Raw genomic sequence first — 18115 nt, 5'->3', positions numbered from 1 at the left:
TTTTATAGTAACCCATGTTCCCTTTTCATATCATAGCCAAGCAGTCATGGACCTGGCATCAGATGATTACAGTAAGAGATCATGTCTTAGTGCTTTACAACCCTCTGAAATTGTCTGTATTGCAATGTTCCACCCTCTGCAGTAGTACAGTTCAGCCTGTGTTGTGCGTGAAATAAGCAGGAGAAACGTCGCCTCACTGACTGCTGGCATTTCTCTTTACACTCGGGCAACTTGTCTCCTCTGGCTATACTTTGCGTGTTTGGTTGTTTGTTTGTTTGTGTGTGCATGTGTGTCTAGGTTGCCAGTAATTGTCAAGGAACACAATCCCATTAGAATGATGGCTGCTGTCATTAACTTAATCAGGGGCCTGCTTGGATTTGCTGTCTGTCAATCTGACATCTGCCCATCCTGTCACCTCAATTCAGTCGATGCGTTTGACGTCAGTGCTCCCTTGACATGCAATCTCTCAAATGCTGGCAGCTGTGGCTGTCTAGAGGGAGACGGAGCTTTCATCACTGCAAAAAAAAAAAATCATGTTTATACTCATAGTGGGTCTAACTCTGTCTTGGGACAAGACAATAATCATACATATTCAAGAGTGTGGTTCAGCAGTTTATTGCAAGGTGTAAGCAATGGCAAGTTAAGCTTCAGTTCTATCAGGAAGACGATCTTTTAAGTCTCATTCACTCACAATTCTTATAACTCTATCTGTAAAACAATTCAGACAAGCGTCCAGAGCAGCCTTGCCACACACACATGCATAATTAAACTCTTCCCATGCACATGTATGCATGGTAATGAAGTTCGAAAACATTGATCAATAAATTTCCTTAGCACTTGTTTAAAGTATCATAAGATCACATGTACAGAAAAAGCAAAGAAAGTAATCGGAGAGGAAAATGCTCGCTTCCTGGGAAAAGCCAGGAGCCAAAACAGGAAGCTGCACTGGTAGCCAATATCCTGAAGGACATTTTGCGTCTTAATTCTATATGAGGAGTTTGGGGTGTGGTACAGTTTCGTTGGTAGTTCTTACACAATCTGTTGTCTTCCTTCCTGATTCAGTTTTCATCTAAAGCCCTGACAAGGCTGCAAATGTCTCTTTTATTCACTGTTTGAAACATCAGTCCTCACGCGATCAAAGAACTTGCCTCTTTCATGTTGCACCACAATATTCTGCATTCAGTGTGCGTTGTCCTTAGAAAGATGTGAAACCGGGGTTCCCAACAGGAAAGAACTGGAGATCTGTATGCCCACACACGCAACTGCAATCACCTTTCCTACCTTTTTAGCCCTTCTGAGCCTTTGTCCACATCCCTAAAATCATCTCTGCTTCCTTCTTGTCACATATGGTATTTTATCACTCCTGTTCTGTGTCTTTTCCATTCCACCCTCCAACCTTGTCCTTCCATCCTCATTGCTCATGACTCCCTCTTAACTTCCTATTCCATAACTTCATCCCGGTTCTCTGTCACTCTTCATTCCCATTTTCCCATTTTTGCCTTGCCCTGTGTTCCTCTTTTCTCCCTTTCTGTCCGCTCACATTTCTTCCCTTTCGTGTGTGTGTGTGTGTGTGTGTGTGTGAATATGGATGATAAATTCTTCTGAAAGTAAGGAAATGTTTCACTTTAAAATTGTTTACCCTCCCAGTCTTACCTGCCGACTCTCTCTAACTTGTCTTTCCTCTTTGGTCCATTCTATCCAGTACAACTGAAATGCATGTTTAAAATAAAAGGGAAATGCATGTTTCCTATTTTTTAAAAGTGGATATGTACAAAACAGATTACGATACAATAAGCAGATATTTTCATTTGGTAAAACAGGTGTCAGGTGTGACAGCGTGGACACAGTGTGGACACAGTAGTACTCGTATTATTTCATGTAAATCACTGAGAATACAGTCCATCCATCCATCCAGTTGCTCGGGCAATTGCAGAAAACACTCATCAAATGTACACAACATGAGAGATTTTTGATAGTCCTTGAATAACAACACCAGATGGGCTAACAACAATCCTCAATCAGCTGAACATCAATCAATGCTGAAGCGGAATGCTGGAATCAGCACTGGACAGCGCCACAGCCGCCTGAGCCTCATCAATAGGCCGTTACTCAGTTTCTGTTTCTTTGTGTGTCAATGACTCGGATCCTCGTTCACTGTGCTGCGCTCCTTAACAGTAGATCTCTCTCCGATATCCAAGCCAGCTCTGAGTCCTCTGACTCATTCATTAATTATTGAACCTTTGCTCTTAACCATTCATCTGATGGACCCGTGGTTAACCTCCCCCAGTGGAATAGGTCATTGCTCCCCCCACAGTGACACCGGCAGAGATTTCCAGATATGTTCATTTATCACACAAATTAAAGAGTGTATGCATTGAGGTATTTGCACTTGTTTCTAGCAACAGGAAAATAATTGTGTCAGGCTGATCTCTCAATTTGTATCTAAAAATGGTATCTAATAATAACCTTACACCTCAGTACTACATTTTGTGTCTTAGTTTAAAAACATAAAATGAATGAGAGCAGGTTGAGCACTGATCTCAGTTTTCAAATGATTAAAATAATTAGTTTGTTGTTGCCTGAATTAGATCCTAAAGTTATAATCATTAACCATTGTCATGATACCATTTATGGTCATGATTCTTCTGCAATAGCTGTTCAATGTATTTACATCAGTGATCAACAATATTCCACTGGAGTTGTAACCTTACCTTGTACAATTTAATGTGACAAAAAAAATGTATTGATTGATGGAAGAAGTCTGTGCTCTAGTTTTATTTAGATGTTAGCACCCAGACCTACCGGGAGCCACAAGACCACAGGATTAACTAACGTTAGCCGGCTAGCAACACCGATTAGCATAACCCAATATCTCTTTACTAGCTTGTAAGCCTTTTGAATAAGATAATATAAAACATGTAATGAATATCACTTTATCAATATTTTTTCTATACACACACTAACGCACATCATTTGCATGTCCATGCAAATATAAAATCCTCCCAGTCTCTGCTTTTTGACATTAAAAAGCCGAGGAGGATTACACTTGCCAATGGCTTGTCTCAAAACTGGAGAGAGGGGAATGACTTGCTGGGACAAGGGAAAGGTTATTCAGTGTAGGTGCCTTGAAGGAAGTCCGTCTGATGCTTTGTACCCAGCCTGATGGATGCTTGTTGTCACACGCACCTGCATTGGGGGACATGGCAGCCTGCCAAGACGTCCTCCAGACAGACTGCCTGCACAAAAGAGAGTGGACTGACCTGCAGAGAAGATGTCAACAATTGAAAAATCAAAGAGAGAAAGAGAACAAAAGGAATAAGAGATACCAAGGTTCTATTTTTTCTGAGTGAAGTAAAAGAAACCAAGGAAAAGACGGTGACCACCCAAGAGACAAAGGGACAGCATAAGGATAAGGACTACAGAACAGACGGCTGGGGACTGTGCTGTTTGAATATCGATCGGTGAGGTTATTTCAGGCCTGGGAATGCATTAGCGCTCTGGCAGCAGATCATAAAAAGGCTTTGGCTGCCCATCAGAGTCTCGAGTCGTAATTGGTGGCCATTTTGGAAACAAAAACAACAGTTCTTTTCCAAACTTGGCTTCTTGCGTTGGTTTGAATCACCCTCGGCGTGGCTCCCCATCGCCAGCGCGAACCAACTTCTCTTAATTGTGAGCGGGTCTTTGGCATTGGCGCAGAGAGGCGGCTTTGAGTCGAGTCTTAATCGCTGAGGAGAAAGATGGCCTGCTCTACAATGGGGAGATAATGGACAAAATGTTGTTTTGAGTCTCTCGCGTAGCCGTTTGCACGGGGGCTTTCGCTCTCCACAGTGCATGGACCGCTGATGCGGCAGGTTACCATGACACCCCTGGTTTCTAAGCAACGTGGGCATCACAAACGGATTCCTCACTCCCGAAATGAATCACTTCTCATTCTCGCTTTCTCTCTCTTTCTCCGTCACCCTTCTTTACTCTCAACACTGGACAATCAAAATGAGAGAACTTTCAGTCAAGTCTCCTCATTCACCCCAATCCACAGAATTCCCTCTCTAGTAGCATTCGTGTTCATTAGATCGTCAAAGAAGGATGAAAGCGAGAGCTTGAGCTTTTGAATAGAGCCCCTTTTAAGTGTTGTGTTATGTAGTTGTGCGTAATTACAGAGGAGTCACTGATCTCCAGTGTCTGGAAGTGCGTTATTAAACCGGCACTGGATGACATGCTGTGAGTCATTAGACACTGCTGTTAAAAGCCCTAATCACAGAGTAGGCACACAGTGACACATACACACACACAAGCTCATGAGCCTCCCTCACTCACACGTTATTTTATTAAGTCGCACATTGAAGGGAAAATTGTTACGCTCGTGCAATTCCCCATGAGTGCAGATCCACTTGCACTCACAGATCATATGTCATAATGACTTATGCGCTGTTTCCGATGGCGTTCTGAAGAGAGCGCATAATGCAATCTGTCACTTTAAATAATGATTTCGTTTCCAAGAATATGCTGGGGAAATTGACTATGTCCAAATTGCTGAATAAACAACATAAATTCTCCACTCGTGGGCTTATTATTGCCAGGTAGTTATGCTGATGGCATCCTCGTCTAAAGCGGGCCTCTCACAGTAACTACCTTCTGTGTGATTATTATTGGGAGTCATTTTGAGACATTGAAGTGTTGCCTTCTTCAGTCAAGCTGCATAGTGAAGGGGGAGACCGAAAGGCACTGCTATTGGAGCTCATCATCAAATATGGGATTGGGAAGTATTTACGGAACACACAGAAGGAAAACATGTGCCATACATTTATTTTACTTTTCAATATATTACTTAAATCACGATATAATAATACCATATGTATTGTTAGTGTATTATATTATAAATATTATTTCATAATATTCTCTTCCATTTATATTATACACATTATGGAATTGTGTTCTAGGTTTTTTATACATATATATATATAGATATATATATATATATATACAGTATATTATATTGCACATATACTATATAACACTATATGTTTTTAAATACTACTATGTCAATTATACGCCTATTATAGGTATTTATTCGTATATCTATTTATGTTATGTATAGTTCACGCATAGTGACAGCCAGAATTACAATATTTCTTTCTGACACTTATATTGTGTACTCTATGTATATATTTCCTATAGATGTATTCATGTATAGTTTCTCTGTATATTTTTGTTGATATCATCATCTTTTTCTGTTTTCTTTCCTGTTAGCCAGTCTCTGTGCCGTTGTAACTTGTGACTTGCCCACTGGGGATTCATCGTATCTTGTATGATCGTGCTGAGCACTTAAATGCTGAGTGGCGCTGTCACATTTTAATTATTCTGTGGTCTGCAATGGCTGTCAAAATCATAAATCCTTGATTTTTTGCTCCTGTATCTGCTCAGGTCGTCGTGCTTAAAGCCAAAGTTGCTGCTCTACAGTTGCGTGTCAGTGGAGTATAAAGTATATTTAAAAATGACAAACTTAACCAGCAATATATATACGGGGGGGGGGGGGGGGCGCTTAAAAGAGATGGCTTGGAGGAGCAAAACTTATTGCAAATTTGACCTGTTCGCAAAAAAATGCAAACATAGTTCTGTCCCTGTCTCCAAAAACTATTAATATTTGATATCTGTAATGGTGCAGAAATTGTTGAATCAATGAGATAGAGATGGCGTGGGTGTGTCTGATATCAGCCACCAGTGACTCATTATTCACCACTTCCTGAAGAGTGTGCATTGTGTCTGGCTGCCTTTGTCAGCCCAGCTGTCGCACACTCCGCTTTGTGTTTGTCATCTCTTTTTTTCCTACATGAAACTTATCGGACAGTATTTGCATACAGAGAGGGAGTGTACATTTGATGTGTTCAGCTCATTATTTCTGTCTGTCTTTAGTGGGACTAAAGGAGGCATCATCAAACAATCTTCTGATTATTAAAGAGGGGTATACCTCAAGACACGGTGACCCAGTAAATCTGTGTTGTGTGTGTGTGTGTGTGTGTGCATGCACCTCCGTGTCAACATTGCAGCTGGGTACAGCTGTAATTGAGTGTTGTTTGCAGCCAGCTGGCACACAGAGAACGTGCTCAGCTGGGAGTGTTTGCTGGAGGAGAGATGAGCTGTCAAACCAGCACACAGTAGTGGATAGCGAGACGAGCACCAGTATCCGACAAGTCACTTCCTGTGATGTTGATGAGCACTGTTTCCTGTCTAAAAGACCAGGGTTGTAGTGTAGTAAGCAGGGTTAACTCGTCAACTTGCATGTACTTTACTGTACTGTGCAGTTGTTTTCTTTCTTGTGCCAGTCTGCCTGAGCATGTGTGTGCGTGTGTGTGTGTGTGTGCAAATGTACATCTCTCGCTCCCCTTTTCTCTCTTACCACTCTCCTCCTGACTCCCTACAGGCTGAGCAGGATAGATCTGACTAAAGTGCTGCCAGTCACAACAGCAGATGCTCATGTTTCCTCAGCTCTCCCGTGCCTCCCTGCACATCAGTGGGATGGCAGGTCTGTGTGTGTGTGTGTGTTTGTATAAATGTGCGTGTTCCGTCCTGGCAGGACTTGATGCTCTAATCAGACTGCCAGGAATGTGTGTCAGAAAAGCAAGCGTGCGTGTTTACACAGTACATCTCTGTGTGTTGCTTACAAGATGCAAACTTAGAAGTGTTGCAGAGCCCGATGTTGTTGTACCCAGCGTTCTTTGATTGCAGACATAAAGGATGCTTTTGAACAGCTGTGGGTGATTTGTGTGTTGTGCACGTGTGGGAGAAAGCCAGTCGATCGAATGTCTCATTGCTTTTCGCCCTCCCTTTCTATATCTATATTTAGACATGAAGACTCATCTAAATAAGACAAATCTGCAATTTGACCGACACAGTAATGTGGTTCATGTTTGATTTCGCTTTACTGACGCATTTCATATGAAAAGCTCCTCAGAAAACATTATTTTGAAGCAAAAATCATTCCATTTGGATCTCCATGTAGGAGATTGAAGGCATTACGGTGGACGTGATTAATTTTCTCCAAAAAAAGACACACATACACTTGTTCTACGCCTGAGCATACAGTGGATTTATGGGGCTTACGCTATGAAGCGGCCCCTTGCAGCTTTATAAACTTCTTTTTTTTCCCCATTGGCTCATTGTTTGTAACACAGCACAGTTTTCCATGTTCTCCACACAAGAACTAAAACCACAGACGCACTCTTTATTCTTCGGCATCGAGTTCCACAGCGTGAACCAGGCATACATCATCTTCATCATTCTGTTCTGTAACTCCGCATTATGCTCTCATTAGTCTTTCTATAGCAGCGCGCTGATATCATACACTTCAAGCCAGCTCATTAGCAAGTCCATATTTTCTCATTCTTATTAATTCTCATTACTTGCGGCACTTTCTATTGATGGGCTGTAGTTTTTTGTTTTTTTTCAAAGTTTAGAGTAAATCACAATTTTGTGGATTTTAGTTGCATCGCAGTACCTCTGATTTATATTCTGACATGTGTTCACGTGGCACTTCCAGGTTTAAGTGCTCTAAGTTTACAGACAACACAAAGTCTTCACCGGGATCGTTTATGGAAGTCATTGATATGTTATCGAAACTGAGTTTGTTGTCTGTGGTGAATCCGAGATATTTGAAGATGCTCATCTGCTCAGCTGTCTTGCCGCGGATGTAAGTGGGCTTCAGTCCAGTGTGAGGTGTGTTTGATGTGCTATTACCCAGTTCCTCTGTCTTCTTCACATTTCGCTGTATGGGAACGAGCTCCATGGCACAGAGTTTGAGCACCCGAGCTGGGACGCTATCTGGGCTTGCACCTGCCCAGCTGCTGTCGTACATCATCCAGTGTGAATGGGGGATGTGAAGGCTCATGAAAGGGATTAAACCTTTGAAACAATGTAAAGAACTGCAGCAGCTGCTGACTTTTGGCTCTATGACCTCTTGGTCTGCTGTGGAGATCCTCATTAATGATTTCCTAGGTGGTATCATGGATTTTCTCCAGATTCATACAGGACATAATGTCTTTAATCCAGTGTGAGTTAAGTAAAACAGCCCGGGAAGCCAGTGAAGAAGTAACAGCCAACAAGTTCACTTTTGCTTTTGGCAAGTCCTGTCTGGAGCAATGTCAAAAACGGCACTCAAAGGATTTTGCTGGATTTGGTGTTTTAAATAAGTCTGAAATCGTTTGAAACACTGATGTCCAAAACTCAAAAAGTTACTTTCAGTTAAAAAGCAAATTAAAACGACCACTCAAACAATGCATGCTGGGAACTCTAACATATATACGGTATATACAGCTAATAAACTGATGATGTTTCTTTGGAAACGTGTTCATTCATTACACTCATTATTTCAAGTCAGAAGAGCAACTTGTCTGTATGAGTTCTGCAGTCTTTTAATTTGACTTCACCTATATATTTACATTTAGGGAATGATAAAGACTTCACATAGTAGGCTACTTGCGAGGAATGCGAGAATATGATGGCAATTCCTTGCAAATTGCTTTTGTTTTTAGAAATACATAAAAACTTACTGGCTTCTTATTGAATGTAATATATGTTCTGATGCTTTGAGCTTGAATACAGCAGGAGTGATTCCAGAGAAAACAACCAGCGGTCGGGTTGTGACCGCAGCATCAGCTTAGAAGTTTATTCGATTTAAACACACACCCCAATCTGTCTTTGAGCCAATAATGACCTGACTGGAAACAGACAGTATGTTCCCATTAAGTCAAGGCAGCTGTAGAGCCATTGGCAACTGGCAACTAAATCTGCAAAGGCTTGTATTTGTACATTGTGTTGTGAAGTATAAAGACCACCATAACCAGCTGCCGAGAGCCATAATCCTTACAAAATAAATTCTTGTGTGTGGATGCATGGAGATTCACAAACATAAAAATCGAACATGATAGAAGGGTGGATGACCAAGTTCCAGGATGTATGCTGCAAATATAATTCAGATGCACAATTATTTGTTTCCCTGAAGTGACCGCTGCATTTAGTCACCGAGAGATGTTTGGCACGTAAAGTGCAGTGAAGCTTTCCTGCCTTAACCACACGCCCACATATCTCTCGTTGACATTTGCTCCTTTGCTAGCCGCGAGGTCCCACCGTCTCTGACAGCTGCTGCTAGACTTCTCCCCAAACGAGACACAACTGAGAGGCTGTCGAGGTAACCGTGTTTCAGACCACAAGAGTGTCCGGCCCCAGCATGCATGATGGGACGGCGTGGCGTACAGGCACAGCGAGTGATCATTATGAATATGTTTACCTTGAGAAAGAAAGAAAGGAGCAGCAGTGCAGGAACAAGAGGCTAAAAAAAATGTCGGCACCATTTCTGTCGAAGTGTCTGTCTGTGTATTTTATGGACGCAGGATGTTTGAAGTCAATCAAGAAGATTGATGCTGTTTATTTTTTTCTGTTCTCTCACAGGCTGTTGTCTTGCTGATGAGTTAATCACGTGACTTGGGTATACTTTGTCTTTGTGTGAGGTGTACAATGATATCAAGTGGTTTAAGATCTGAATTGCTTTTGGATGAGCGATTTCAAAATGGCAAACGAAGACAAATGTACAGTTGATGTCATGTGTAAGGTCTGACTTGCCTCCCAAACGCTGCCACTAATATCCCAGTGTGAGATTCCCAATCAGACTTTTGCTCTGCCTCTCTGATCCTTGGGACTGTCTTGTTTAATTTCACCGCCAAATTCATTAAATAATTCATTCTTTCAACCCCCTCCTCCTCTCATTTCATAAATGAATTCACTGCTTTGCCCCCATCACGTCTCTGATCCTTCTGCGCGACTTGAAACCCGCAGTGCCGTTCACACGAGCAGGAAGAGCCGGGTTTTATATTTCCCAGGGGAAATTAATAGTGCAGTGCATTTCTGGACAAGGTACAGATTAAAAGCTGGGCCCATTATAAATCCATTAACCCAGTCATTAGGACCAGATCTGGGAAAGATGGAGTATGTGGGTTTCTAATTTTAGCGCAACACTGTGTCACAGCTAGTCCTAATTCATACCTACAGGTGCAGAGAGGAGAAGCAGCACCCTCTTTGAGCTGCTAGATGAGGGTTAGATGTCATGACTTCACATGCTCTGGTATTTAATAATTCATATTTTCAGCCGCGTATGGTTTTTGAGCTGCCCGGCTCATGGCTTTTCAAATCTCTAACTCAGCTCATGCAAACACTGTCATCCTTGGACAGAGTGTAAGTTGGGGCCAAAGTCAGGATCATGATGTTGACAGTAATGTTGCCTTAAAGCTTCGCTTTTTTTTTACGAGAATAATTAACATGGGCCAACATACTGTCTTTCTCTCGCCTCCCACTCTCTCCTCCTCCCTCTCTCTTCTCTCAGAGGCTGGCAACGGAAGCAGAAAAGTTCCAAATGGAGCACGAGTGGAGGGGCGACAGTGAGGTGAGTGAGCGGCGGGAGCCCGGTCGACTGTGTTCGTTAACACTGGCTGCGTTACGACACAGGTCAAGCGGCGCCTCGAACTCCATAAGAGGAGCTGGGGGAGGGACGTGTTCTTCATGAGCCAATATGATTGTAATAATTGGATGGCAAATCTCATGATACAATGACAGTAATGCTGTTATGACTTAATACAAGATTGAATTTCATTGTTTCACATAATAGGCAGAAACTAGGTGTGCATGTGATGAGCACACGGACGCTGCACACTCTCTGATATTGTCCATTAATCATACTATTAAGAATACATTCAAAGCTAAATGTACAGCAAATAATATGAACACGCTATTCATTTACTCATTTAATTACCAATTGCTGGTCCAGTGAATGCAGTGCCCCCGTTCCACAATGGCAGCCTGGAATTACAGTGCAGCTCTCTCAGCTGCTCACTGGCGGCGATGCCGTGTTTCAGCCATACGGCCGTTTCATAATAGATGCAAATTGCAATGAGAAAAGCCTCACGCTCTTGGCAGCCATTTAACATATGACAAATGATATCGAGTGAAAATACTGTGGCGGAAGAACTTCAAAGAAATTCCACTTTGCCATTTAGCTTGTTAACTTCCACGCTGTGTTGCGTAAAACAGGAAGGAAATTGATTCATTTATCTGCTATATTACAATCACTGAGTTTGGTATCCCTTTGTCCCTGAATTAGCTTAGCCCCGAATGAACCTCTGTGTGCCTTCATTGAACACAGGGCATGTGTGTCTTTTTGTCTACTTTCTACATCAGCCTTTTGGACGCTGTGCTCGTTCGTTTGTTTTTTGCAAATCACTCAGGCTGCCTTATTTTTAATGCTGGCCAATATATTCCAGTGAATTCTTTGAACACGGGATGCGGGCATCCTCGGTGGGATCTTCTAAAAGGTGAAGCCACATATTCGGTGTGCAATGCAAGCTTCCACGACGCCATTATGGAAAATTCTGAATCTACCTCGGCGTTGACTCATTTTGGACACATATTCGAAAGAAAAGGTCAATTACAATAATGCGTGCTAGAAACGTTTCAAAATTAAATTTTCCTTTTCACTTAGAACACTACATATAAAGCGAATAAATTACTTGAAATATAACAACCACAGTTTGACACACAAAGTAGGCCTACACAATGTATAGATTTGTATCATACGGAATCAGGAGTGTTTGAAATAGCAAGTGGAGCGTGTGTGTGTGTGTGTGTGTGTGTGTGTTCATGCGCATGCGTCTGTTTTCTGTCACCTTTTGATAACTGGGCCAATACCACTGGGCACCTCTCCCTGCTGACGTTAAACACTTAGAAGCTGTGACTGGTGTGTGTCCGTTCAGTAATGTGATGACGTTGGCCCTATTTACAGTTGTCGTTCAAATACAAGCTGTATCCAGCTCCTCTAAACGGGTCAATTTGATTACATTGTGTTTAATTCTGTCTCTGCATCAGTTCTTGTGGTTCTTGCATTTTGATCTAATTTTATGTAACAGCGGGTTTGGAGGTGGCAATGTCGAAAACAAAATTGCAGATCGTTAAATGTGATACGTTACAATTCGCATTGACTTTTGTTCGAGGAAAAGAAGGTTGTCTTTTACGACTCCATTGACGCAATATTGTTTGAAAAGCACCTTTTCAGTGAGTGCATGCGCTGCAGTTCCACCTGGCAGAGGTCTGATCGCAAGACGTTCACAAGCGTCTCCTTGTTCAGACAGAATACAGATCACACACGCTCTGAATTTGGCAGTACACATCACACCCACAACTTCCGATCAGGGAGGATACATTTTGGCACTAATTTGGAGACTTGTACACTTAGTTGTTGAGATTTTAAAGAGCAAATTACTCGCGGCTAGAAAGCTTGTTTTTGCTTCTCACCTTGCAGCAGCGATGTAGAAGTGTCCTCCAGCGTACACTTCCCGTACACTGTGACTTCACTGTTGGGTGTGGTTACCTGTGCAACCATCCTGTAGAAAATATAGACATGGTCACCATGACGTCACCTATGGGTGCCATTGCGAGGCTCAAAGTGGGTGACTCCGGCTGTCGCCATCTTGGCAGTAATGACACGACGGGACCGACTAGCCCAACCACACTAGTAACCACCTATGTTGTTTGAGGTTTACAGAGGTAAAACATTCAAACTGTCCGTCGGAGAGGACAGTAAAATGCTGTTTTTCAGCCTGGATTTAAGTCATTAATCAAAGTGTATATTGTGATTCATTGCTCATCTTTTCTTGTGTGTCTTTCAATTTCTTCACAGATTGACAAAATCGTTTACTACAACGCCAAAGATGACGTGAGTTCAACTTGATCCCACGACTTTTAAATTCTCTCAGTGTAATTAGAGATGCAAATGATCAAATAAAACACCGCCAGCAACCCGTATCCAGCCCTCCTGAGAGCATGGCAACAAAATTGATAGCAGATTGTATTGATGGCCTGCAAGAATCTGTGAAAAGAAGTCACTGTATGTAGGAATTACTGATGTTACATCCGTAATAAACTCTGGTATGCATGCATGCATGTTTAATCTGATTATATTTTTTTATCCATAAGGACCAGTACATGTTTTGGGCCCCACACTCAGAACCACATGAGTATGCGTGAGACATTGAATGCCTCCCCCGGCCTCAGACGTGTCTGCTCTCATGAACAGGGATCAGCATCTAATTCCCCCTCCACTATCCCAGTGGGAAAGAACCACACACCCGCAGCACACTAATGTCTGACAACCCCTCTCCCCTCGCTCTCTTTCTCTCTGGATGCCTGGGTTTATGTTTCACTGCCTACAACTTTTCAGTTTCTCAATACTTATCTGTCAGTAGTGACATTTCAGTGAATACTAACATTGACACCTTGTCATTCACAGTAACACGAAACTGCATAAACAGAATGTTTACAAACCGAGGGTGCACACACATACACAGACCCCTCTTAAGCCATATAATCCTTTACAGGATGGTACTGAAACGCCACGTTCTGTTGTTTTTTTTCCCCCCTTTTGTGCAGCTTAATCAGACAGAGGACGGAAAGGGAAGGAAGAACCGATATCTTCCAGATGATTTCGAGATAGACCCCGACTTCAAACGACTCGTCTCGTACAACACCACCGCCGTCCACATCCCTACGGATATATACGAAGGCTGTAAGTTGCATTATATTTCTCATATTGTCCACACATCCTTCTTTAAAAAAAATGGTAATACATAGCAACCACCACCTCACACCTCTCTCCCTCTTTATCCCTGTCATCACTATGTCCAGTATCTACAGTACATTCCCATGATGCAGAGCTCAGCCCCCCCCCCCCCAGCGCTGTCTGTAGTGTAGACCGTTCCCCACCAAGGCGAGGCCATTCTAGTCTGTATTTAGCTCAGATGCCAACAAACCAACGGCCAGCACACTCTCGCCCCCTCTTTACCCTGGTCACCAGCTGCTCCCTTCCCTCCCGTTCACGGCTAACCGTGACCTCGACAGTTGAACAACGTTTTCCCTCGGCCAACGAGAGGTGTTTTTGTGGGTGCTTTGCACTTGCATTCAGTTTATCTCAGTTATTTTTGGCATGTTTATCACACACTTGCATTGAAGCATCTTTTTTTTGTCACTATTTCTCTCACTTTCTTAACTTACGAAAGTGTCTCGTGAAAGCGTCTTGAAAGGGTCGTTGTTTTCATCATATAAACATCGTGCTCTGCATAGTTTCATTTTTAAATGTCAGCCATATTTGCGGCTTGGCTACGAGGATGGCATTGTCGGTCTGTTGGTCGGTCTGCTGCTTTGGTCCAGACTCAAGGATTGCAATGAAAATCTCTCCAGATATTCATGGTCCCCAGTAGATTCATCAGAATGACTTTGGTGATTCCCTCACTTTATCTCTTCACGCCACCGTTGAAGCTTCTTTTTTTTAAAGTGAAATATTTAATACTGCCATGGCATTTGGTGCAGATATCCATGGTGCCCAGAGGATCAACCATAACAGCTTTAGTGAGTCCCTGACTTTTCATCTGCTGCCACCAATAAATCAAAATCTTCACTTAACGAGAGAAATATGTAAAAACATGGATTGACAAAACCTGCAAAACTAATATCCGATCCGATGCCTCCTTTTTGCCAGCCTTAGACAAAATAGTCATCAGGATCCGAATAATTGGAGTTTTATCCATTATGATGGATAAAACGTTTAATGAGAATTGACGTGTGATCTGATGTAGTATAGCAACACTACATCATTGGTCCCTGAAGCTGCTTTATATGTCACTTCATAAACTAAACTTACATCATTTCACAGTTGCACAAAAGATTTAGCAACACGCAGATGCAGCAGGCATCAAACGGTTAAACGGTTCCTTTATACCCAGACATGAGCTAATAGCCTCCGTGGCATTGATTGAGCATTCAATATCAATTTCAGTAACGACGTCACACTGGGTTTGCTAAATGCATGGAACTCGGTCACATGATTCTAATGTCCTTACACAGCGAGTCACGTAAGTTGGACTATAAGTGTGCAGAGTGACAGGCCTCTGACTGCAGACGTTTTTGGTGGTTAGGGTGGCTTTGGGTGTTGGAGTAGGGGTATGTTCCCAGTGTGATTTATTAGTCTTTTACTCTCTTTCTATAATTGAATGGAGCCTCTTTCTATCTCTCCTTCCTGCCTTCCTTCCTTTCTTCGTCTTGTGTCTTTTGCTCCATGGCGTGCATGCTTTGTTTAAGGCTTTCCTTTGCAAGATCTCATTGGATGGGTGTCAAAATGTACACAATTTGTTAGTTACGTGGTCCCCCAACCTCTGTCATGCACTGAAATTCGTTCAACAGTTGATGTGAAGTTTAAAAGCCACGACTGGATTGGTACATTAAAATGTTCTGCATGTGTTTGCAACAGATCCCCTTATAACATTTCTTTCAGATTTCTATTACATTTACCTTTAGTGGTTTCTAGCCATGCAGATTGTTTTGGTTGAGTACATATACACTCTCAATAACAATGTTGATTTGTGTGTTGAGAACCACAAATAAAATATCAATTGAATTGGGCAGTTGGAAGAAATCCATTGACAATTTTATTTTTTTTTCTAACTTTGATTGACTGACCATTTAATACTACACAACTGAACTGTCCTCTACTGCAGTGCTCTGGCTTATAGGGTGTGTGGTGTCTGTTTGATCTCTCCCAGGTAGGTGGTGGAGGGTGGGGTCTGGGTGGAGCTGTAGTTACATCACTCTCACTCTCACTCTCACTCTCTCACTCTCTCACTCTCACTCTCTCCATCTCCAAGGACGGGCTTCCACATTGATGCCACTCCGGATGGTCAGCACTGTCGGCGTTGCCATGGCAATGTGTATCCGTGAGTGTGTGTGTGTGCGTAGAAGGAGACAAACATACTTGGACACGCCCTGCTTTTCTATCCTGTTGTGTGGAGGAACGACTGGTAACTTAATTAGGGACTTTGTCTAGACAGGGCTGCGTCCTTGTGGCTTTTACTGATGCTGAAGGAGAGACGTGTCATCCTCGAGCTCTTCTTTGATTGAGGTGCACTTTCTCTGCAACCTTCACCTTGTTTCATTCTTCCCTCTTCCTCTTTGTCCCATTCCCTTGGTTTGTTTTTTCTTCTGCCTTACTTATATTGTCATGTTTGCTTTTTTTTATTTTTTTTATTCCTCCTCGCCGTCTTTCTCTCTTCTTCCTTGCCATCCTTATCCCTTGACAACCCCTTCACACCACCCTCCTCTCATCCCTTGCGCCACTTTATTAAGCATATTAATAGGAGGTTGTGCAGAGACAAATGTGCTACTGTCTCCCCCGCATCGCCTTCATCTCAATCTTTGGCTCCTCATCCATCCTTCCTTCCTTCCTCTCTGCCCCCCCCCCCCCCCTCTCACTGTCATTATGTCTACCTGTGTCCTTGCGACAGGTTGGATGCCCTCCCAGGATGTTCTCATGGGCTGATTGGGATTCCACTCCTATCCTACCTATCCATCAAACTTTGTACGACAGTCGTGAAAGAGACTGTCGTACACACTGTGTCATGTCACATTCTGTATTGTTGAATTAATTATTATTAGTATTTTTTTTTATTCAAACGTATTCGGTTCGTCATGCGTACCGAACCGTGAGCCTCGTACCGAACGGTTCAATACGAATACACGTATCGTTACACCCCTAGTGTGTGTGTGTGTGTGTGTGTGTGTGTGTGTGCTGGTGTCATATCTCCCCCTTGGCCATGGCCGCTATGAGTGTGTCTCTACATCTTCATATGGCCTTGGGTGGCTTTCACACATACTCATGATAACTACACTCAAGCCTTTACGCCATGTGGCATCACCAAATGATTACCGATGTGTCAGACATTCTCCACACGTCCCCATTCATTTGAACACACACTTGTATTTACATCACTGGAATTGATTTTTTTGCCCTTTTCCCTCTTTTTCGTCATATTTAACTCTAACGAACGATCCTGTGCTGGATTGAATCTAAACCTCAACATCATAGTGCTTTGCGTTCAGTGATTCCAGTTATTTCAAATTTGTTTGTTTAGTCTATTTTACTAGACCTAAAATCAGGACTTTCCCAAAACATATGCCAGTAAAACAGTGTGGTGTAAATTGTGGTGTCCAGTAGAACCACAGCTCAGCTGAAGTCACCTCACTCTTCCTCTCACCTCCAGAGTTTACTGTTCCTGCCGAGTAGTAATTGTCCAAGTATCATCGAGTACAGGGCCCCTTATGATACTGTGATTACAGGTTCTCATCACTTCAGCCTCCACCAAGTAATTACTTTTAAATGCATAGGCAGTTTCAGCCACCAGCTAGCTGATGACAGGGCATGGCACCACGCAGCGCTCCCTCCTCACCTCCTCCAACCGTCGTCGCCCGCATCGTTACTGCCAGAATCCTGTTTGATTTGTTTCTGAAAGCATCTACATGCCTCACGGGGAATATTCAGAGTCTTTGTTTCCACATTTAGTTCCCTCGTCTTTTCGCCCCATGAATCATCAAATTTCACCTCTTCAAGTGATATTTGAATCGTTAAATTTAAGAAGCTGCCATGGCTGGGCATCGATTCACTCATTACGGTGTCATTCCTCTGATTTCACCAGAGTGAAAACAGAATCTTGATGCAGAATATGCATTTGTGGAACATGAAAAATAAATCATTGCAAAATGTTTATTGCTTCGTTTTATTCCAACCCTGAAGAAAAAAACGCTTATACTGAAATTCAATCTCGGCATTGGTAATATAAATGCGTATACAGACACACAAACGCATGCGCCCGATCCCCCGAGTGTCCCTCAGGCCATGACGCCACTCCTGACAACCAGAGCTGACCGCACTTCTCATTTCTTTTCATCATGGCGACCTCGAGCAAGCAACAAACGCATTGCCACAGAGATGGATCTCTTTGCACTGAAAATGTGATTTGTTCCAGTGTTTGGCTGAGATCAGAGGACACTGCTTTGCCACGCCTTTGATATTGATGCTGAGGGCTCATCAGTGATGCCTGACCTGCCCATCCCGGAGGGGGTGGGGGGGGGGGGGGGGGGGTCATGCCACTAATCCATTAAAGGCCATCCTCTGGGAGACGAGGGTTGAGGCCTGAACAAAATATCGCCACTCATCACTTGGATACGCTTTGCTCTACAATACCGCAGGAAGCAA

At 42.8% G+C, this 18115-nt stretch overlaps 1 protein-coding gene across 1 annotated transcript in view; it reads left to right on the top strand.

Moving 5' to 3' along the window:
- Positions 1-18115, top strand: part of LOC306795934 (voltage-dependent calcium channel subunit alpha-2/delta-1-like) — a 65471-nt gene that overhangs the window by 15840 nt on the left and 31516 nt on the right. Inside the window, exons 4-6 of the mRNA XM_079294660.1 lie at positions 10370-10429; positions 12716-12751; positions 13465-13600. Coding sequence (XP_079150786.1) covers positions 10370-10429; positions 12716-12751; positions 13465-13600 — 232 coding nt within the window. The remainder of the gene's footprint in view (positions 1-10369; positions 10430-12715; positions 12752-13464; positions 13601-18115) is intronic.

This window comes from Melanostigma gelatinosum (genome assembly GCF_949748355.1).
Source record: "Melanostigma gelatinosum genome assembly, chromosome: 22".
In the NCBI taxonomy this organism is placed as follows: Eukaryota; Metazoa; Chordata; class Actinopteri; order Perciformes; family Zoarcidae; genus Melanostigma; species Melanostigma gelatinosum.
Note: the sequence above shows the minus strand (reverse complement) of the source record. Positions and strands in the feature narration are given on the sequence as shown.